The sequence below is a fragment of the Cydia pomonella genome, chromosome 1, assembly GCF_033807575.1.
Source record: "Cydia pomonella isolate Wapato2018A chromosome 1, ilCydPomo1, whole genome shotgun sequence".
In the NCBI taxonomy this organism is placed as follows: domain Eukaryota; kingdom Metazoa; phylum Arthropoda; class Insecta; order Lepidoptera; family Tortricidae; genus Cydia; species Cydia pomonella.
Window position 1 is genome coordinate 17,730,513 of NC_084703.1, and position 23,414 is coordinate 17,753,926.

The window sequence follows — 23,414 nt, forward strand, 5'->3', positions numbered from 1 at the left end:
AATAAATGTATTTTGATCACACCTACCGTTCTTTTAATATTATGGTTAGACCCCTTATATCTCAGAAGTGGGATGGCCGAGCTGTAAGGATACTGTTTAGTTTATATAGATATTTTGTCATTATAATACATTTTTCTAGATTAAATAAGCTAACTATAGTATTAAAAGTATTTGTAACGATCGATCACGTGAAGAGTCACGTGATCGATCCCTCCATCTTAAATATTGAACGAGCATTCGGGAGGGGACATTCGAACGATGACAGTCGAACGATGACAGTCGATGCAAAATTACAAGTGGTTACGTTGATTGTATTATTAGCAGGTCAGTACGTTTTGTTTTGTTAGAACTCGATACAATATAATTGCTTGTCTGAGCGACAAGCGTACTACTGTCGTGTGGTTAGTTAGATTGGAAGAGGTTATATTCATTGTGCCAAATAAATGTATTTTGATCACACCTACCGTTCTTTTAATATTATGGTTAGACCCCTTATACAAACATACATTTCTAAACACGCTGAAATCACTTTTGTTGTTTTATATTATTGTGTCTTTTTATGACATTTCAAGTTCATTGTTAAAAAAAAATTCGTTCCTGATGCAAACTTTCAACACTTTTTTGAATAACTCAGGGAATGAATTTTCAAAAACGGTAAAATTAATTTTTGTCTATTTTAATATAATGCCCTTTTACCAAGTTTCAAGTTCCTAGCGTACTTTTAAAGGAAAGTTCCTAGCTTATTTTAGTAATGTTATACTGAGTATGCCTTTCTAAAAAGGTTTAAAGCATTATTTGTACTGGATTCAAACTTTCGACCCCTTTTTAACCATTTTGGAGGATGAATTTAAAAATGCTGAAATTACTTCTAATGCTAATATTATGCCTTTAAACAAAGATTCAAGTCCCGCACTCACAAAAATGTTTGATCTCCATACAAATATTCAACCCCTTTTCACCACGTTGGCGGATGAATTTTAAAAACATTGAAATTAGTTTTCTTCTTAAAAAAATACCTTTTAAAGAAGTTTCAAGTTCCTAGCTTAAAATAATACTTGAACCCCATACAAACTTTCAACCCCTTTTAACCCTTTAGGGGATGAATATTAAAAACGCTATATTTACTTTCCTTGTATTTTAACATTATGTGCTTATACAAAAATTCAAGCGCCGTACTCAAAAAAGTGTTTGATCTCCATACAAACTTTCAACCCCTTTCTACCTCGGGGGATGAATTTAAATAAAAACGCTGAAATTCGTATTCATCTCTTTTAATAAAATACATTTTAACCAAATTTCAAGTTCCCTGATAAAAATAAAATTTGAACACTGATAAACTTCAATAACGTTCAATTAACTTTTTTGTAATCTTATATATTCTAAGAAGATTAAAGCATTTGTAATGAATTCAAACTTTCAACCCCTATTTAACACTTTTAGAAGATGATTTTTTTAAAAACGATGAAATTACTTTTCTTGTATTCTAATGATATGCTCACATACAAAGTTTCAAGTCTCTTACTCAAAAAAAAATTGATCTTCATACAAACTTTCAACTCCTTTTTTTAAGGGAAGAGTTTTTAAAAACACTGAAATATCTTTTCTTGTATTCTAATAATATGTCTTTATACAAAGATTCAAGCCCCGCACACAAAACAACTTTTGAACTCCGTACAATATTTCAACTCCTTTTGCACCACCTTGGGGAAAGAATCTTCAAAAAACATTGAAATCAGTTTTCTTTCATTTTAATAAAATTCCTTTAAACAAAGTTTCAAATTCCGAGCTCAAAATGAAACTTGGACCCCATACAAACTAACGTCCCCTTTTTAACCCCTTTTAGGGGTTGAATTCCCGAAAATACCATTTCAACACTACCAACAAATTAAAAAAAACAGAACCACCTCATTTGAAGTTAGGTAACATGTACCAATTCCATGGGCTAAAACGTAAGTATGTACACGCCGCTAAGGATTTCTTGGAAATCTTAAATTAGAACATAATATGAATTACTATTTCTATTCAAAATAATTTTATTTACGTGTCGGTTAACACCCCTGGTATTTCAGGACAGATGAACCGTATGCCTGTTTGCCACCAACATGGTATTTAAAAAATCTAATGCAGTCTCCATAGATTTTTTTGTTCCGTGACAACCGTTAATTTGTATCAACAAAAAGAATTATTGAATACCATGAAATTTCGAAGATTTCATATTAGTTCTATTAAAATATCAATAAAAGTCACTGAAAGAAATATATGCCATCCTTTTTTCTTGTTGATTTGTGATATTGTAACATACCTAGAACAATAACGGTTTTAAAAGACAATCATAAAAGAAGGTGAATCTCAATGCAACTGATACTAGATACTAGTATTTTATTTATTCAAATTTGAGTCAACCGAACCATTTCAGTTAAAAATCAGTTCTGCTTGAGCACTTGCCAGCGCCTCCACTCTAGTCCAACATTGGGGGTTATGTTAAGACTCCAATTCGCATTGAGTACCGATTTAGGGATGAAATATAGACGAGTAGCAGGTTGCCCGCGAGGTAGACGAGGCTCAGCTGGCCGCCTGTCCCGCCCACACAAGCCTTCGCTTATTTATTAACCTCCAAAACAGCCGACATCCGGAAAGCGCATAACTCTCTGATTTTATTTTTAAACAATAAGTAGGTACCGACTCTGTGGCATCGAAAAATGAACGAAACTAATCGAATATATATTCTAAATACTTACACTCATAGTTACGCCTAGCCGATATACGGACAGTCAGTAATAGTAGTTTTTGTGACAGCACAAGTGTGGGTTTTAGAGACGAACGAAGTGAGTTTCTTAAAAGGACCACGCGAGTGTTTTAATGCCTAATTATGTAGAGTTACATACACTATTTTATCTACACATATAAAAGTGAAATAAATGAAAAACCGTATATAATAATGGCAATATGGCCGTTCCTAAGTTCCTATCCTATACCTAAACAAATAGGTAGTCAAAATGATATTAGGTATATGGAAATATTTTGATAAATTTAACTTACCCTATATTATATTATATTTATACTTTTAAACGAGCTATTCTTGTATATATATGGTTTTTTTGGGATCTCTGAAATGGCTCTAATGATTTCGATAAAATTTGCTATATGGGTGTTTTCGGAGGCGAAATTTTTTTCTGGCTAGGTATTATATCTGGGATAACAAACATTTTTGAGTTCCTATATATTTTCCGAGCAAAGCTCGGTCTCCCAGATATTTGTAGGTAATATGTGCAAAAAAGCCCAATTTTTACGAGCTTTTAATTTATTCTAGACATCTAGCCTTATAAGAGTTAATAGGCTTAAGCTAAAAGCAGCTGTAAGTTTATGGGTGACGGCATAGCAATACACTTTGAGGCTTGAAAATCGAAAAGTAGTCGTATCGGTCGGGCTCTAGCCCTACTTATCTTATGAAAAACAGTTATTTTTGCCTGCGATCATAAGCACGTCTTCAAACATCAATTCAAATTAATTGGGAGAATGAATCGTTTATGAAAGAAAATCATTTCAATTCATTAATCTCTACCATCTCGATTTCTCTGGTATCAGATGAAAGTTGATTTCATAAATGGAAATTTATTCTTTTCTTAATTCAATAGGGCATTCGACTTCGACTGATAAAATTCGAGTTAATAATAATGGGTATACCAATGAGATAAAAAAAATACTATTCTAGTGCATCATAGATAATTTGACTTATGACAAACTGTGATACTGCAATGGCGGACGGTTTGAAAGAGTGCGTGTAGGCGAGTGATACCATGTTATATAATACAAATTCTCCCCGATCGTGAAATAATTGTTCTTAAACTAAAAAAAAGAATTGTTTTATGTTCGACAGTAAATATGTACCTGATTTTATGTCTTTAAAGTGCGTAATGTTGCGTAATTACTTTGTGCAAACATTATTTACGAGTAATAGGTAGTTATTTACGATACAAGTGCGGAAAGTAGAAATATCGCAACGAACGGTGATAAATTAAAACGCGACCATGGAGAGTGTTTTAAATCGACTCGAGTTGCGAATTACCTATTCACACGTGTATTACACAGCGTTTTACAGTACATATGGCCCTTTACATTTTCGACAGAGGCACGAAACGTGCTTATTCCTGCACTAATGCGGTAGAGTAGCAAAGAAGTACCATAATGTACTATAAAATAATAATGTTTACCATCGGATTTAAATCAATACAAACTTTGTGCGCGTTTTTCTTCGTTTGTGTTTGCGCTACAGTTATTATTTTTAGTAAATATGCTTATTTTTCTGTTAGCTAGGGCTTGATGTTGATGTATTATTATTATTATTATTTTGTATTTTTTTTTAAAAGAAAAATTTCTACATCAAGTTCTGCGTATATCCAATATATACAAGCAAAAAATTAAATGAAATGCTGTAATGCCAAAACTAACGAATAAAACTTGCACAAGGTTTGTATGGAGAATGCCTTGCCCTACCCTGCGCCTTATAAAATATTCACATGGTTATAGTTTTTACTGACCTCCGGACAAGGCAATCCCTGTCTCGTGGAGGAGAGATTGACTATCTTTAATATCTAGAAAACAATAATGGTAATAACAAGTTCAAATTTAATTATTACGTTTTAGAGTGGATCTTAAACATTTTTTATTCGTATTATCACTGCTATCTTACTTTTTGCATATTTTATTAAATAACTACTTAGTAAATAAATACCTAATTATATTGAATTCAAGAGTATACCTACACAACGACGGCAACTAATTTTATACCTGAATTATGTTTTCTTTGGGTTCTCTGAGTTATGTATACAGAAAAACTACTACTTAATCCAAAAAATAGTTTAGTTCATCGTATAAAATGAAATCTCTAACAAAGATAACGTAAGGCTTCGTTTGCCAAATCCATAAATTAGTTTAAAAGTAATTTTTAATACTTATCACTTTTTTGTTGCTATTTTGTTATCTAGCTATAATGCTTAGAAAAACGGCACCCTATCGGTATCGGTGTTCATTGACGTATTAAAAGGAGGCCCAATGCGGAAGAAATATGTCAAAATATATGGAACATACTAACATTAGGCAATGCGCTCTGGTAGATGCTAATAACGCTTCTTTATAATTTTAGTCAAGATAAGTATTTCATACAAAAGTAAACTAAATGCAATATAGGTACAGTTTAAGTGCCAAATTTGCAAACGGACATTTCAAAACATTGAATACCTTATGGTTAAATTACTTTTTCGTAAGTTCATCATTATATAAACGTCAAAATGAATGGCGAGTGAATGGAGTCGCTTTACGAGTATAATTTTTTTTTTTTAAATATTATTGTCTTTGAATAAAAATATCAAAATTATATTTTTTTATAACTAGGTTGAGATAGCTGTATGAATGGTCTTTGTTTTAAATGACAACATGCAGTCTGCGATTGCCCTGCAGGAATATACTACTTTAGAAGAACATTTTACTGCGTACATAAATATAAACAAAAATGACTTAAAAAACACCTAGTCTTTGAAATAATTTCAATTTGTTGTATAATTGTCTTTCTGGTCTACATTTACTTTTGGAGCTTTCTTTTTTCTCAATGTAATGTAAACGTACAGTTAGATACAGGTTGGTTATCGACTTTATTACAACAATGATTGTTGTTATGTTCTTCTTCTGGTGGACATGACGTAAAAATGTTTACGAGCATGAATGTTTTCAATAAATTAGATGCTATTACAGAATTGTCATGGTTTATTCCCCTTCGCATGTTATATCTTAAAAAAGTTTCAGTTGTTTTGCAAACAGTAAATACATCTTCAGACGCATAAAAAACAGCCCACCCTTGTACAACAACAAAAAAACGTATCGGCAATGCGTATACGACACCCTGGTGTTTCAGGACTCCATAGGCTACGGTGACCGCTTGCCACCAGGTGAGCCGTATGCCTGTTTGCCACCAAAATGGTGTTTAAAAAATCTAATGTAGACTCCATAGATTTTTGTTCCGTGACAACCGTTAATTTGTATCAACAAAAGAAATTATTAAATACCATAAAATTACGAAGAATTCACATTATTTCTGTTAAAATATCAATAGAACTCATTGAAAGAAATATATGCCATCCTTTTTCTTGTTGTTTTGTTATTATAAGCGCATTTTTACACAGAACATTTCGTCATGTTTGACAGTTGTCATCGTCGACAGCCGAAACGAGACTGGGAGCAAAACTCATGCTCAAGCCGTTCGAGCATTACTTTTATGGGGCCATTTTTTTCGGTTGATTGTGCATCCAATCAATTATACCTACTTACATCAGTGGTTGTTAACAAATAAAAGTACGGTATCCGCGGTGGGCAAGTCCGAGTTTCTCTTGACCGGCATATGGTTTTATGACATGCAGCGGAAAAAAGCGGTCAAGTTCGAGTCGGACTCGCCCATGAAGGGTTCCGTACCATTTATGACGTATTAAAAAAACTACTTACTAGATCTCGTTCAAACCAATTTTGGGTGGAAGTTTGCATGGTAATGTACATCATATATTTTTTTAGGTTTATCAGTTTCTTATTTTAGAAGTTACAGGGGGGGGGGGGGGGGGGACACATTTTACCACTTTGGAAGTGTCTCTCGCGCAAACTATTAAGTTTAGAAAAAAATGATATTAGAAACCCCAATATCATTTTTGGCGACCTATCCATATGTACCCCACACGTATGGGTTTGATGAATTTTTTTTGATCTAAGTATGGGGAACCCCCATAATTTATTGTTTTTTTTTTTTCTATTTTTGTATGAAAATCGTAATGCGGTTCATAGAATACATCTACTTACCAAGTTTGAACAGTATAGTTCTTATAGTTTCGGAAAAAAATGGCTGTGACATAACCGGACAGACAGACGGACATGACGAATCATAAGGGTTCCGTTTTTTGCCATTTGGCTACGGAACCCTAAAAAGGGCAATTAAGGACCATAAGTATTTCACTTACATTCCAGTCATATTTCTCGTTTAACCTCGTAAATTTCATTTATAACTATTAAGCAACATAAGACATATTAATTGGTCGGTTGTATATCATACTGCCTGCCACAAATCCTATTCCCCCAAACGTGCAACTGTGCTTGAGACCGACCACAACTCGAGCACGTGTCTTGTATTTTACACGTCCTAATTGTAGTTATTAAGCGCAACCTTAAGTAGGTTATGGTTGTGTTACCGTAATTAGCCTCGTCACGTCGAGTGTTTCAGCCCATCCATGCAAGCTATTTCATCGGCAGACAGGGCTGACAGGGCTGGCGACAGACATACCCTGCATTTAGGAGGGATGCATCAATACACATAACATATTATGAATTTAAATTAAGAGGAAAGGGGACGGCCGCTTCTACATACAAAAGTGGGAACAAACGTATTTTCCTTTCTGGATATTGACATTATGGAAAATATTTTTACATTATTTGATGTATATGTATGTATATTAACGATAGCTATGTCCCTACTTTGACTGCGATTATTGGATTATTGTAAAAAGTAAAAGCGAAAAACAGATTTCATACAAATTTTTAAATGCTCTTAATCCTTATAATCATTTAAAGTTTCGAAAAAAGTGCCTACGATGTTTAATAAATAATAATACAATTCATTCGGTTTTGTCAATACTTCTTTACTGTCTTTTTCTGTATCTAGCAATTAAATTAGATTGCACTGTAACTGAAACTAAGACTCAAAGTTGGTAATATTATCAATAAGTAGGTATGTGCTCCTTTTTGTTTCCCTTATTTTTGATCGGTTTTCAGAACTGAGTCCCAATGAAGAAGCAAGGCAGGCAGTGATACGAGAGCTGATCAGCACCGAGGCTGATTATCTACGGCACCTCATTTCCTTAGTGCAGGTAAATGTAACTATTATTATAATATTAAATAATAATACCCGTTAATACTCGTTGAGACTCGATAATACCTCTTCGTGTGGGTAAAATCCTGTGACATAAACGGGTAGGTATTATTTTGGTCAAGTGCAAGTCAGACTCCCATCTAACCCATCTTTACGAATTTAGGTGGAGATTTACTTTCGAATAATAGGTATATGTTAAGAGGAAAGAATAGCTTTGCGATCCTAGCGAAATAACGATATTCTTCTATGAAATTCTATTTCGGGAGAAACGCATAATATATTGTAGGTGTCGCTCGCCGGTAATTTCTTTTTTCAAATTAAAAAAAAAAAACGAAAACCTACAAACCTAGTTTTTCATTGTATCAATACCATACTAATAAATCATGGATAATGGATATATAGAAGAGGATAAACATTTTCTCTTTTTGTATGGACAATCACGTGGTATACTTCCCTCTTAAATTGTACAAACAACAACTTTCAGTTTCTTTTTGTACATTTTAATATATTTCAACAACTCACCGTGGTTTTGGTTAATACATTTAGAAATTAGAAGGGACGAGCGTTGACAGTAATGAGGTACTTGATATCTCGTAAACCATACGCCTAATAAAAAAGGTTCTAAGAAAACCCGGAATCCTACAAGAAACCCTTTTTAATAAGGGGTACCGTTCTCTCACAAAGGGTTGTAGCCAAAAAATGATCGGCACTTTCCATGCATTGTGGGTATATTCTATGAAAAGTAAAGTTAAATGCGTGACTCGCATTCCTCAAGTAAGTGCTCTGATCAAAAAATCTGTATACTTATTATTATCACCTATAACGCAAATACGTGGGTAATACTGAAAGTTTCTGGAATGAGCCATTTAGAGATCACGCAATAAAAATGTTTATTTGTGGAAAATATAACTTATGGTCTATTTTTAGATATAATTTGCGTGTGTCAGGGATTTTTTAAAGTATTTTTTTTTTTTTAAGATTACAGGAACTTTCAGTATGACCTAAGTATAGAGATCAGCAAGTATAGAGCAGGAGTTTAAAAAAGGTTTTTATAGATTGTGATATCGAGAATTCGACATATATAATGATAGCATACCAGTAATAAAAAAATAATTAATTAGACACTTCATGGGTCATGGGTGACATATATATCTTATACCTTTAAACGAGCAATTCTTGTTTATATATATATATATTTCTGTAATCTCGGAAACGGCTCTAACGATTTCGCTGAAATTTGGTATATGGGGGTTTTTGGGAGTATACAATCTATCTAGATTAGTCTTATGTTTGGGAAAACGCGTGTTTTCGAGTTTTCATGCGTTTTTCTTTCGACGCAGAACATGGTCGCTAATTTCGTATTGCAGGCCACTGGCCGTCTGGTCCAACGGGGTAAGACGCGGACTGCTAAACGAGTGTTACGGGTTCGAATCTCGCCCGGTGACTAACTTTTGTTTTTTTTTATATGTTCAAGTTTATATATAACTTTTTATTTTTTATTGTTTTAGACAAGTTTAATTTAGTAAAAAAATGTAGTTAAGATTATCACCTATAGACCACCATATTACAATAAATAGTTATAACCGAGCAAAGCTCGGTCGCCCAGGTACTATATATATATATACACGAGTATGTATAGATCTGTACCCCTAGTGTATATTTTATCGACATCATAACGTGACGAACGCGTTTGCGTTAAGTTTCATTTTGTATAGGATTTTGAGTTTCCAAAACGTCCCGCTTGGCGCGCTCTTTCTAAATCCAATACAAAATGAGACTAAACGCAAACGCGTACGTCACGTTTCAAAGTCAAATTTATTTACACTAGGAGTACTGTACTTCTGCTGTAGGAACTTCTATAAGTGAGAACCTGTAATTGGCTCTGTAACTCTATTGTTAGTCCGAGATATTATTTAACGCTGTTGGTTTTCCATATACAAAAAAATATATAAAATATTATTTACTAGGTTGACGGTATTAAACTTCGTTCTGTTTACGTTGTGACAGAATTAGCACCTATCAAAATGTATAGGTCAAATAGTCCTAGCGGTACATCCCGAAATTCAGTAAAATGCTGTAAATGGTCTATATGTAATAAATTACCATTAAGCATCCTAAAACAAGAAAATATTAAAGAGTTTAAAACTGCATTGTATAACTTTTTTAACGTCTAAGGCTTATTATACGATTCAAGAATATCTCAATGACAATTGTAATAAAGTAGGTAAAAGTAATTTATGCATGCGATACACATGACATTTTGTAAATATGTGCAAAAAATAAAGTATGAGAATCGGTACGTTTGATCTTTAGGCCATTTGAATTAATTAGACCCGTAGAACCAAATAAAAAAGAGAAGTTATGCCGTTATATGGAATAAAATGTTTCTTTTTGTTCAGAAACCAATGTATTAAATTAAAGGACTTTTTAAGCCAATTCTAAAAATATATCTCATCATAACATTTCTGTGACTTTTTTTAATTAGAATAAATATAATTTTCAAGGCATTATCAAGTTTAGACTCCTGCAGATACAATACCGTTCATATTTTATTTATAAAATATACCGATAATACCTAATATCCTCAAACTCCTAACTCATAAAAACTCATAACTCATAAAAAGCGGTGGTGGCCGAGTGGATCTGACGTCCGACTTTCAATCCGGAGGTCGCGGGGTCAAATACTGGCTCTACTAATGAGTTTTCGGAACTTATGTTCGGGATATCATTTGATATTTACCACTAGCTTTTCGGTGAAGGAAAACATCATGAGGAAACCTGCACACATCTCCAAAGAAATTCATAGGTGTATGTGAAGTCTCCAATCCGCATTGGGCTAACGTGGGAACTATAGCCCGAGTCCTCTCGCGCATGAGAGAAGGCCTGTGCCCAGCAGTGGGACGTCTATAGGCTAAATTATTTATCCTCATAACTAACCCCAAGAATGCAATTTTGAAAATATTTTCAGTATTTTTTTTTTAATTTTTATTATTACAAAGTGAGATAATACGCCTATCGAATTACTCAATACGTGTATAATGTTATTAGGGTAAAATAAGAATATTGAAAACTAGTTTACATGTTCCTTCGGTAATATCTAAGCTTTAATGAAGAACAAGTTCCGATGGGTGGGCGGTGAGCTTTGTAATAATTAAAAATAAATGTTATTATTTTCCAAATTATTTGGTATGTTTTGAAAATGATTTATATTCTAATTAATAAAAAAAATTACTGAAATGTGTTGAAGTTATATATTTACAGAACCGGCTAAGTCTAGTCTAACAAAACTTTTTTTCATACAAAAAAATATGACGTCATAACTCCTCTCCATTTTTTTTGGTTCTATGGGTCAAATTGATTCAAATGGCCTAAAGATCAATCGTACCGATTTTCATACTTTTAACACAATTTTGAGCGTACCGCTAGCACTAAAAGGTACATATCGCCCACCTCGCATTTTAATTCGCTCTAACAACTATACAACTATTGTAAAACCAGTTTGAAATTGACTTATTTATTACGAGAGAGTATTGTACACAATCGAATGATTTTCCCAATGGCTGTTAGGGCGGTTACTCGTATGCGTAATCAGGCAGCAATGTACCGCACGGGCGCAGCGTCATACGTTGGCGAATAAATTGCGAACGCGAAGCGAAGCAGTACGGCGCGACATGATGACAAAATCCTTAAATGTTCTACGTGACCATGACCAATCTCGTTCAAACGCGAAGCGCGATTTACTCGCGTTGTTACATATGGAAGTGTCTTAGGTGAGCGATCTTGGGGCGAAAGCGAAGCGGCGCGGCACCGTGCGGATCTGGCGCTATCAATCCGTTACATTTATAGACCCGAATACGACGCAGCTAGAGACGTGATTGTTGATTACTTGACTCACATTTAATTTCTTTATAGGTTTTCCTATAATCTATAGGCAAAAAAATAAAGCCGTCATGAAGACGATCAGGAGCAACACCTGTGTGAGTGGCTCAGGGGTGTCGCGAGGTGTATACCGATTTCTGTCCAGTGGCTGATAACAGCCACTGTGACAACTCGCATCTTATGCATGTTTCACTTCCACCCCTGGAACATATTATAGCTCTAACGACTCCTCTCTGGACAGTCAATGAAGGCAAGCCAGAGTTTAGAACCTTGCTACTCGGGTCCGTGGGGTCGTTACTCCCCAACAGCTTGCAACAAGCTGCTCTGCTATTATTATTAAATACAGCATCTAATTTTACAAGTAGATCCTAATACAATACTGCCTAAAATTAAATGATCCCTATTAATACTTAACTAAATTATTTCAATTTCAATATATTACGCAAAAAATTCCATATATTCAATTACACAACAGTCAAGAATCTCTATTTAGATATATCTCAATATTACCTTATACAATACATATATAATTTAAATTTAAATTTCTATATTTTACATTACACATGCACAATACGTATGTTTTTGATAATTCCTACATATTAGGGCGTAGCCAGATTGAAGTGGGAATGGGCTGGTCATATAGCACGAAAAACCGATTCGTTGAGTAAACGTCTACTGGAGTGGCGACCATGGGGGGAGGAACGTCCTCAAAGTAAACCCCAGATGCGTTGGGACGACGACATCAAAAGGACTGCGGGGAAGAAGTGGCTCCATGTCGCACAGAACCGTGACGAGTGGCATAAAATGAAGGAGGCCTACACCCGAAGGGTAGAGAAGGGCTACGGAAGAAGAAGAAGAAGAGGGCAGTAAAAAGCTCTGCCTTGTCGGCTACGAGATTCAGTCTGTGCAAGGCAGGTTGAGAGGTGCCTTACGGAACAAGGTTGTCCTGCCGGTGGAGTCTGCCAGCAGCTTCAATTGCCGCTATCGCTCGGTGTACCTATCAGGCATGAATTAAGGAAATTTTTATTAGTTGCGTTGCGTACACCATGTTACGTAGGTAATAAATAGCTCGATTCATATTGCATAACTTCAAGGTTAGACAGGTCCTGGATATGATTGTTAATTAAAAGTCGACAGTTATCAACCTCTCCGAAACTAATTGCCTCGCTCTTTGATAGTTATGACTGCTAATATCAAGACTTTAAATCACAGGGGCCGTACTACCTTTCCAAAATGCACGAAAATAGTGGAATTTACTTATGTCATTGATGGCGGGATCATTATGAATAACTGAAATATACGTGTCTCTAAAGCCGAGTCAATGCTGATAGTTCCCATTGTAGTAAGGCAGATCAATCTAGGGCAGACGAACGAAGTCAAAAAAATATCAGATTCGCCTATAACTCAAAAACTGCTTAACCGATCATGTGCATTATACATTTTTACTAAGATTTACTTTCACGATTTTTTCATATTTTTTACCCCATAGTTCAAAAGTTAGAGAGGAAAAGGTTTTTTATTTGGATTCGATTATTTCCGAAGATGAAAAAATGGTTACTAAAGACCCCTATTCGTTTTTCAAAAGACCTATCCAACGATATTCCAATAGGGTCGAAGAGAAAAAAAAAATTCATCACCACAAAAATATTTTTTTCTTGTATATCCATGCCAAATTCCAGCTTTCTAGCACTAACGACCACCGAGCAAAGCCAGGAACGGACAGACGGACAGACATACAGACGGACATGGCGAAACTATAAGGGTTCTTAGTTGACTATGGAACCCTAAAAACCAACTTTATTAAATGGAATAAGGTGGATGGTGGTGGATATCTTTCTAGCATCAAACTATAGAACCCTTTCGAATTTTCCTACCATCACGCGACGAATCCGCGCGCATGTGTTTTACAAGGCTATCGCATCGCGCCGCGCCGCTTAGCCTTCGCGTCAAGATCGCTCACATAGAAAGCTAGGATACTACCATATGTATCAACGACTTGTTTCTTCCGTGACGCGTTCGCGGCAAAATCGCGCCGCACCACTTCGCTTCGCGTTCGCGAGTGGTCCACCTACGTAAGACAAACACACAAACGTAAGCAAACTGCAACTTTAGTTTCTTATTACATCTTTCCTGAATATATGCATATTGGGTCATCTAACTTGCCAATATACGTGCAATGAACTCAGCACCATTGAATTGAACGTCCCAATAATCAATCAATTTACCGTATACTAAAAGATTTGGAGGTAAAGTGCCAAACACTGCAATTGGCGCTTGGTTTATGTACTTAGTAATGAAAAATATGATTTGTCATGAAACCGCAGCTTTTTCTGGGTTGATATTTTTCCGTTGTGTTGGGATTGGAACAAGATTACCCAAGGGAGTACCTATTTCACTGAAAGGTTAATCTTCCAAATATCGAGGGCACTAGGTGGCTCCAAGCCGGCGACTGCAGGGAGATCGATCACCGTACTCCTCCTCCCCATTCAAGGGTCTGCGAAGGGCAGGAGGGAGCACGATTTGACGCAAGTGTTTTTGCTTTCTATTAATAAATGTCTATTGTCCCCTTTAAGAATCAATTTAGTATCTATTCGTTCGCTGGCTTTAAGGAAAAAAGTGATATTTTGATTGAGTCAACATTTTAACGTATATTTGGTAGGAATTTAGTTTATTTCGATAGAAACCTGAATATGAGATTAACAAGAAAGGGGCGAAGATAATACTCAGTGTGGATAGCCATGCTGGGAATTATCTTCGCTCGAAATTACTTTAGCCTCGTAAGTCCCAAACGAATTTTGCGTGTTTGCATTTCAAACCTTCTTTAATTCCATAAGAGTTCAAAACTCGATTTGGATTGGTACTAAGTGATTTCGCTGGGACGTTTACGAGGCTAACGCTTGAAATCCGACCCCACGGCTACTCACCCATATGATGAGATACTGCCTCTTCTTGTTTTTCAAACATTTATTATTATATTATAGGGCGGATCAGTTGGGTATTTGGTTGTTATTCTATCTCATCAGGCAGCCGACAATTCAGTTTGTTTGAAGAAATGTTGCACCACGCTATCATGCTTAGTAAATGGCTCATTATGGAAAAAGCTTATAACAACCCCTTTTTTTGGCAAGTTTTTCATTTTTGGTTCAACCTTTTATTGCTGACTGTACTTTTCTTTTCACAGGCAACTAATACTCATATTGCAATAAGACCGCCTGTTGCTATATACCTTTATTTGTAAATCTTGTTTGAATTTGTTTTGTATGTGGTGCAATAAATAATATTTACTTTCTTACTCATCGAGACAATTCTAACAATCCTAAACATAATTAGTTTGCGTTGTTTAATCACAGAGTTCCCATTGCCACCTCCTGTCTCCATCATCAGATCAGTTCCATGTCATCATAATATTGCATTATCATCCGATTTACATATGTACAATTATTTATTGTAACTCAAGATACGTTTGTAGGCGTTCAAAATTGAAGGGTTTACCTTGTGACAAATTGTACAAGTTGCCTTTAGTCGCACCCGGGCAAGCGGGAAATGTGCACGTATTAACGAGCTCCCGTTTGCGAAAGAGAAAGAGACAAGCTCGTGTTTAACAACGAGTATGACAAAGATGAAGGTGTGATTTTTAGGTGTCACATGCGTGTAAAACACGGTAAACCGGTAACGTAAATACTTCAGACTATTTTTTATTCATAATGCAAATTAAATACAGCGAGGCTAACGGGCCGCGTTCGAACTTTAAGATACGTAAAAAAATCCCTAAAGATACGATATGGATTAGATACGTTTTTGCCCGTTTTTGGCCGTTACCGTCACATGGGCGTGCTTATTACTTTTCTTTTATACATACACTATACTAGTAGAATAGTTCGTTTAGTAAGGAACGGCAAAGCCACATACATATAAATAAATAAATAAATATTTGGGGACACAGACAATCTTACACAGATCGAGCTAGTTCCAAACTAAGCAAAGCACAAGCTTTGCTCGATCTGTGTCATAGTACAAACTATGAGTATATTTTGACTAAGTTTGTAAAATTAGGGCTTGTTAAGCTTGACTCAGTGGAGTTCAATAGAAATGACAAATAATGTAAACAAACCAAATTACTTTTATTTGTTTGTAATCTTGCACTCTGTGGGCAACCATGATTTCATCAACAGTTTAAGTATATACTTATATATATTTTTTTATAAGAATTGCTAGTTAAAATATATATTAACGATTAATATATAAATGAATAGATAAAGCATCTGTATGAATGGTTAATAATCCTATCAGGAAAATTTAAAAATAAATATAGGTAATGAAAATGCAATATGCAATATTACAAATCCATTCGTGAAAGGAGGCTATTGAAAAATAAAATTTATTCAGAGCCCACTGTGTCCCTGTGTGTGTGTGTGTGTGTGTGTGTGACTGCTGGGTCTGATCTGACCAGCCTCTCAAAAAGGAGTTCAAGTTAACCCGCCATCGCCGACGAGGTCTATCGGCTCCTCGGTTAGACTCGTGGGGCTCCCACTTAGTGGTCAGTGGAAAAAAAGTGGTGAAAATTGCGAATGGCAGTAATCGCAACTTGGAAAAACGATTTCCGGAAAACAGGAGAACCACCCCTGGTGGAACTGTTTTCAGTGGTAAATACCTATTCCACACAATTGTACGATCGCGCTCGGCTCATGATTGCTTCGAGCAGTCATTAATCATCGTCAGCAGCATCAACTAATTTGATAAAATAAATAAATAAAAATAAACTTTTAACGGACCAGATTATAAGAAATCTTCAATTCAAGCCTCATTGCTACCTTAAAATTTGTGCTGAAAATCCTGCTTAAGTCATTTTTACCTTATCATATTTTATTGTGCTCTATAAAGGGTTAAAGCACAGTGAACGAGAAAGAAAATACTTCATTTAAATCTACACTTTGGCTGTTCTCATACTTATTGAAATATAAAGTGCGGTGCCGTTTGTTGTGCGTGGTCCGGCACACTGAGTGTTTAGGACAGTGCCGGACCACGTTTACGACGACTAGACCACGACCAGATAACGATTTCGCTGCTTAATTGTCTCAAATTAAGCAAACCCTTGGGATATGGAAGCTTTATCACTGTTGCCTCGCAGCATGTATATAAGTTACTTATTGTAAATTCATCGATGAGCCGCGAGCTGCCAGGCCCTAGTAGATTTAACGCTGCCTTCACGGGCATGACAAACGTTCGAGCAACCTCAAACCTTTTGGGGTGCGGATATCGTTGGTAAAGTTTGAACAGATAAAGCATAAAATTATAGGCCACATGGAAGCCTCTTAATGTTAAACAGAGCGCTTTCGCCATGAATTATATCGGCAAAGAACGTTATAAATATGGAGAAGGGAATATATACGTACGGAAGTACCTACATCAAAAAAATCTAGTTATAATATGTTTTGTAAGATTGACTTGCGCTTGACCTTTTCACGGTTTTAGGGTACCGTAGTCAACTAGGAACCCTTATAGTTTCATTATGTTGTTTGTCTGTCTGTCTGTCCGTCTGTCCGCCTGTCCGTCCGCGGCTTTGATCGGTGGTCGTTAGTGCTAGAAAGCTAGAATTTGTCATTAATATACAAATAAATCACGCCGACGAATTGGTAGAATAAAAAACTAGTAAAAAATATTTTTTAGGACGCCTCCCCTACACGTAAAGTGGGGGATGAAATTTTTCTCTAACTTGCAATTAAATGTTGACATTACTTCAAATTAGGTCCGGAAACACTGCATATCAGGTGCGATGAGTGATGATGATATGTAAAAAAAAAACAAACAGCCTTAATACACCTAGACCTGTAAGGCCACTTTTTAGGGTTTTTTTGTTTTTAAACGTCAAGTTATGGCACGTCTTGGCATTCAACCATAAATAACCTATAAGCATATTTGTGTCTGTTTATTATTACTTCAGGGTTTCCTAAAGGGGTACGAAAATTTGAATATTTTTGCGCTACGGCGCATGGTTTAGGAGATACAGCCTTATAAAGTTTTTTTTCAATCATGCAGAAATCTTTATAGGGATGTATCTCCTAAACCGTGCGTCGTAGCGCAAACATAATCAAATTTTTGTTCCTATTTTAATGACTCCAAAGTCTATAATAAAAAAATAAAAAGAAAGAAAAAAAGCGTAAAGGCATGCGTCGTAGCACCAAAATAATCACATTTTTGTTCCCCTTCAATACCCCACGCACTGAATAACCTATCACATTTGGACATAAAACAATCATCATCATCCTATTTTTATTATTATTTCATTAAAAGTTTGAGAAAAGCACTAGGTATATACAAATCTCGGCGAGAAACGGGGTTGCCGGCCGCGTATCCCTATCTTAGGCTATAACTGCGAAAATCGAAGTTCGTCAGTTGCGGGCATTTTTCTCTATCACTCTAATTACGTTTTAGTGAGACTAAAAGAGAAAGATCTCCGCAATTTGAGAATTTCGTTTTTCGCGGTAGGTCCCTTGACCTCGCTACGCTCGGCGGTCTATATTTCTTGGCCTGCAACCCTTCGTTTTCCAGCCTCTATAGTAGTGTACTTACTATTATTTTCGCTTCAACCCTATTGTGTGGGATATCGTTGGAAGGGTCTTTTAAAATTAATAGCGGTCTTGAACAACCGTTTTTTCATAAAGTTAATATCTTCGAAAATAATCGATTCCAAAGAAAAAAACCAATGGTAATGAAATAATCAATGATCACCAAATCTTGAAGAGCATATTAATGCGATATTTTCACCTAAATGAACCACTAAGATTACCATAAAATGTATACATATTACCAAATAAAGTAAAATGACTCTCACAGAACCGAACTGCTATCAAAAAAGTTGGTTAGGTTCTTAGGTTAGGTGAGAACTGCGAACCTTACAAAAATGAAATGCCACTAGAAAAGTGGGTTCGGTTCGGTAAGAACTGCGAACCTTAGAGAAACGAAATGCAACTAGAAAAAGGTGACGAAGTAAATTAGGATTAGGAGATTAATTTAATAGAATAACGAGATGTTAAATGTTTGCATGACATTTTAAATTAAAATATGGTTAAAATTTTGGTGGTAAAATGTGGTTCAAAATAGTCATTATGTGATAAGTCTGGTATGGAGTTATATGCTTCAACAATTTTGTTTATTATTTTACACTAAAATGGAGTTTTAATTTTAGTAATCGTATAACAATTATTAGTTTTCAATTATACAATTACAATTATATTATGGGTTAACAATTATTACTTTGGTGTCATTTGCTTTAAAAGGATGTCAAAATATAAAAAAATGGTAATCATTTCACATTCAATTTAATGTAAATTTTAATTTTGGTGATCATTTACTATTTCTGGTAGTAAAAATGTTTTTTTTTATACTTTTATGTTTACTATATCAGAAACCCTAGTGTACATTTATTCGATAGCGTAACGTGACGTACGCGTTTGCGTAAAGTCTCATTTTCTATGGGATTTATAAACAGCGCACGAAGCGGGACGTTTTGGACACTCAAAATGCCATACAAAATGAGACTTAACGCAAACGCGTACGTCACGTCACGCTTCGAATAAATTTACACTAGGGGTACTGGTAATCAGTTAAAAACCAGCAAAAAATAAATAAACTCAGAGTAGTCACTGTATATACCTACATAGGTAGATAAAAACCCATGTCTAAATAATACGTTTTAAGCAAACTTTGCGAAATCTTATTTATAATAAATAATAAGATGTAAACGCATCAATTATTAAGGTTTATGCGAGTTTCAAACTTATTAATAATAGGGCAAATATTGGCTATTTGATGCTACGTAGTTATTCGGTAATAGGTGATAGTCAGTTTTATTATCTTTTAGCCGACTTGCCCGGTATTTTTATTCCTTAAAAAATGTTTAAGAGATAGCATTTAATGTGGCTAATGTGGTGTAATATGGTTTCAAGTAATAAAATTACCAGGTAACTCGGCTCGGCTTTTTTTTGCCCTACGTTTTACCATATCTCCCATATGACTTATTGTTAGTTTCTATTAAGTAAAGAAACTCATGTATGGAGTGAGAGCAACCCGACTGTAATTTATATGGGAACCACATATTGTCTGCACGCCGATTGCATAGTTTCTATACAGATTGCAGTCAGGATGTACCACCCCTAAGCTTCCTTATTTCTCTCTCTTCATTCAGACATCATTTATTCTATTCGCGTGTGCAAATTACAAGACCTATATCAGGAGCCATTATACATCCAGGTATTTATGGCAGCGGCGCACGCGCTGCAGGACAGCGGCAGGATGCTGGCGGTGGACACGGCGCGCCTGTTCTCCAACATACCCGATGTGCTCAACGCAAGCCTCGCCTTCTGGGAAGCCACTTTCTATCCTATGCTCCAAGATGCACACGAAAATGGCACTCCGTAAGTTCTATTCGAAGAGAAAGCTTTTAAAAGAGGGTCTGCCATCGTGTGGGCTGAATCGGAAACATAAACATGTAGAGTCGCTATCACTATCAGATATATCGGAGCGGCTAGAATGCTCACAAATCCTCTATTGTCAAGGCGTTAGAGTGCGTGTTCAGATATTTGTGAACACCTTGGCCACGCCTTGGATCTGATGGCGTCTGTACATTGACACTTCACGCCAAAGCAAGTGCTGCCATCTACCGTTCTCGTACGTTTTCTTGTGCATAGTAGGGGGTCTCTATTATTTCCCATAAAGTTTTAAGTCATAATGTATTGTTTGTCCGCATTTTTGTTAGCCGTAATTTGGATTTTCTCAGAAACGCGTAACTTTTCAGGATTGCCATAAAACAAACCAAACCTAACCTAACCTAAATATGTATAGGATAACCTAAGGAAATTCCTGAAGAGTTATGACTAATGATAATATGACTATCATTACATTATGACTTGCGATAATTATGCGAAAGAAAGGGATCCGACATAGTAGGTTTTGCCATCTTATGGACTACACAGGAAGCATAAACTTCACATTTACACCTCACGCCATAAATCTGACGTCTCCTGTGCTGACAAAGAACAGTACTTATAGAAAACTGTTGATGAAATTAACTAAGTTTGTTTTATTTTTCAGTTATAATACAGAATTTATGTCGAACGGTTTTGGTCATTTTCGTGAAATAATGCAACCGTACGAGAGGTACGTCAACGACCAGACCAAAGTGTTGGACTATTTTCGCACGCTTTCGAACAACTCGGACTTCATGGCGTACTTGGGATGGTGTCACGGGCACAGGACGTGCAACAGGTAAACATGGCTGGGAATTACTATAGGTATTACAAAACAGTATTTATCAAATCTATTCTGTCTGAAGTAATTCAGGTCTACATTGGGGTGATGTTCTAAATTGTGATTATTAGTTCTTAATTGAAAAATTATGAATTAAACAATAAAAATAAATACTTAAATACAATTTAAGAGAACTATGCCGTTTCGTTTTCGTAAGATGTACCTTTCTAAGTAGCCATATGGTTTAGCATTTTTTTGAATGAAGAACTTAGTACACAATTATTTATAAGTACAGGAAATAAAAAATGTGCTTAAGCACTTTATCTACCAGGTAAGCTTATTTGAAGATTATGAAACGCCATCGATGACTTTATTCATCACATAAGTGACAAGTAACTTATTCAGGACTTTACTTGGCGAAAACGGCCCTAGAATTACTTTTTCGTGTGTGGAACAATTAACATTAGTTGGTGTAATGTTCTCTCAGGCTGCAATTAGCTGATCTGATGGTAAAGCCCATGCAACGCCTCACTAAATACGGGATTCTCCTGCGGCGCATCATCTCGCACACGGACGCCGAGCCTGAAAGGACCTCGCTTAAAATTATGGTAACTTAAATTCCTAAGACCTCACTCATACTCGTAACTTATTAATTTTTGCCTAATCGGTCGCTTTTATTATTTATCGAGGACGTCTACATTCACGGCACGTTTTATCGTTATGATAAACCTAAATGTAAGATATTGTATGCAGTTGCTATTAATGTATCGTGGACGGTTACGCACATATTGGGGGCGCCAACGTCCGCGTGCTTTATCGTGCCCATAAAACGTGACATATAGGTATACCACCACGATAAATTACAGAAAAGCTACCGCGACATAAAATTATGTTGAATTTTCAGGAGACAAATGCTAAAAATTATGTACTTGACATAAACCGTACGATAAGGCAACGCGAAGAGTTGGAAAGACTGGAGCAGCTCGCGAACTCTATTGACGTTTTTGATGTGGTACGTCGTATACCTATGTATTTTATAGTGAATGAGTTCAATGATATAGAGTCTGTGCCGTGCAGGAGCAATTTGCCTGAAATACCTATGTTATTAACAATATTATAATCATAAATCGCCTCATATAACTTTGCTCACTTTTATTCCTTTTAGGACTTTAGGGACGAAGACATGGACAGATATTTTCGAATGTACTCTCACATTAACCTGCGGGCGCCGATGGTAAACTGTTTGCCAAGCCACAGCAGAACTATAATCTATCAAGGTGACCTTCGATACAGAGACAACGTCAAGGAGGCAAGCGATTTCTTTTTTATTTACTTTTGTTCGGATGCATCCGGGTAGACACGCTTTGAATGGTGGACAAGTCCCAATGTGTGGTGTAAAACGTAGTGCTGAAAGAAAATACTGTTGAGTATCTGCCGTTTAGAGGTCTATCTTGGCACACTGTCATTTCAATACATTATTTGCCTGAAAGTGGTGTTTATAACTGACAAATAATGTAATAAAATAACACGTATCAAAATTGACTTCCAAACAGCGGGCAACTGTTAAATAATATTCATATAACCATATAATATATCTGTTAGTTACATCACACATTGGCGCTAGGGAATTGAAATGCGATGGGCATGCGAAAGTAATTTGTATCTGCGAATTTTAATCATGCATTTGCGATTTCGTATTCATTCCAGTAATGTAATTAAAAATTTATTTTATTACACTTTTAAAATACTTTAACTTACAGATCGACGTACGTGTGATTCTATTAACTGACATGATGCTTATATGTAAAAAAATGTCTAAGGGAAGCGTGTACCCTTTCAAATTAATAAGGTATGTAAAACCAAGTTCTCGTTTAGTTACCGCCTCATTAAGATTTGTAAAACTTTTTAAATAATGCAACCCTGTGCGAATTTTAACTAACTAAACCTAAGTAAATTTATGTTGACCTAAGTCTAAATAAATAATACGCCATTTTTAGGGTTCCGTAGCCAAATGGCAAAAAACGGAACCCTTATAGATTCGTCATGTCCGTCTGTCTGTCCGATTCTGTCACAGCCACTTTTTTCCGAAACTATAAGAGCTGTACTGTTCAAACTTAGTAAGTGGATGTATTCTATGAACCGCATTAAGATTTTCACACAAAAATAGAAAAAAAAAACAATAAATTTTGGGGGTTCCCCATACTTAGAACTGAAACTCAAAAAATCTTTTTTCATGAAACCCATACGTGTGGGGTATCTATGGATAGGTCTTCAAAAATGATATTGAGGTTTCTAATATCATTTTTTTCTAAAATGAATAGTTTGCGCGAGAGACACTTCCAAAGTGGTAAAATGTGTGTCGTCGTCCCCCCCCCCCCCCCCCGTAACT

At 35.6% G+C, this 23,414-nt stretch overlaps 1 protein-coding gene across 2 annotated transcripts in view; it reads left to right on the forward strand.

Moving 5' to 3' along the window:
- LOC133517165 (uncharacterized) overlaps positions 1-23,414 on the forward strand; it is a 130,455-nt gene that overhangs the window by 82,995 nt on the left and 24,046 nt on the right. For both annotated transcript variants that reach the window (XM_061850352.1, XM_061850360.1), the window contains exons 6-12: positions 7,804-7,898; positions 20,030-20,193; positions 20,870-21,043; positions 21,513-21,633; positions 21,930-22,037; positions 22,191-22,334; positions 22,786-22,874. In XM_061850352.1, the coding sequence (XP_061706336.1) occupies positions 7,804-7,898; positions 20,030-20,193; positions 20,870-21,043; positions 21,513-21,633; positions 21,930-22,037; positions 22,191-22,334; positions 22,786-22,874 (895 nt within the window). The remainder of the gene's footprint in view (positions 1-7,803; positions 7,899-20,029; positions 20,194-20,869; positions 21,044-21,512; positions 21,634-21,929; positions 22,038-22,190; positions 22,335-22,785; positions 22,875-23,414) is intronic.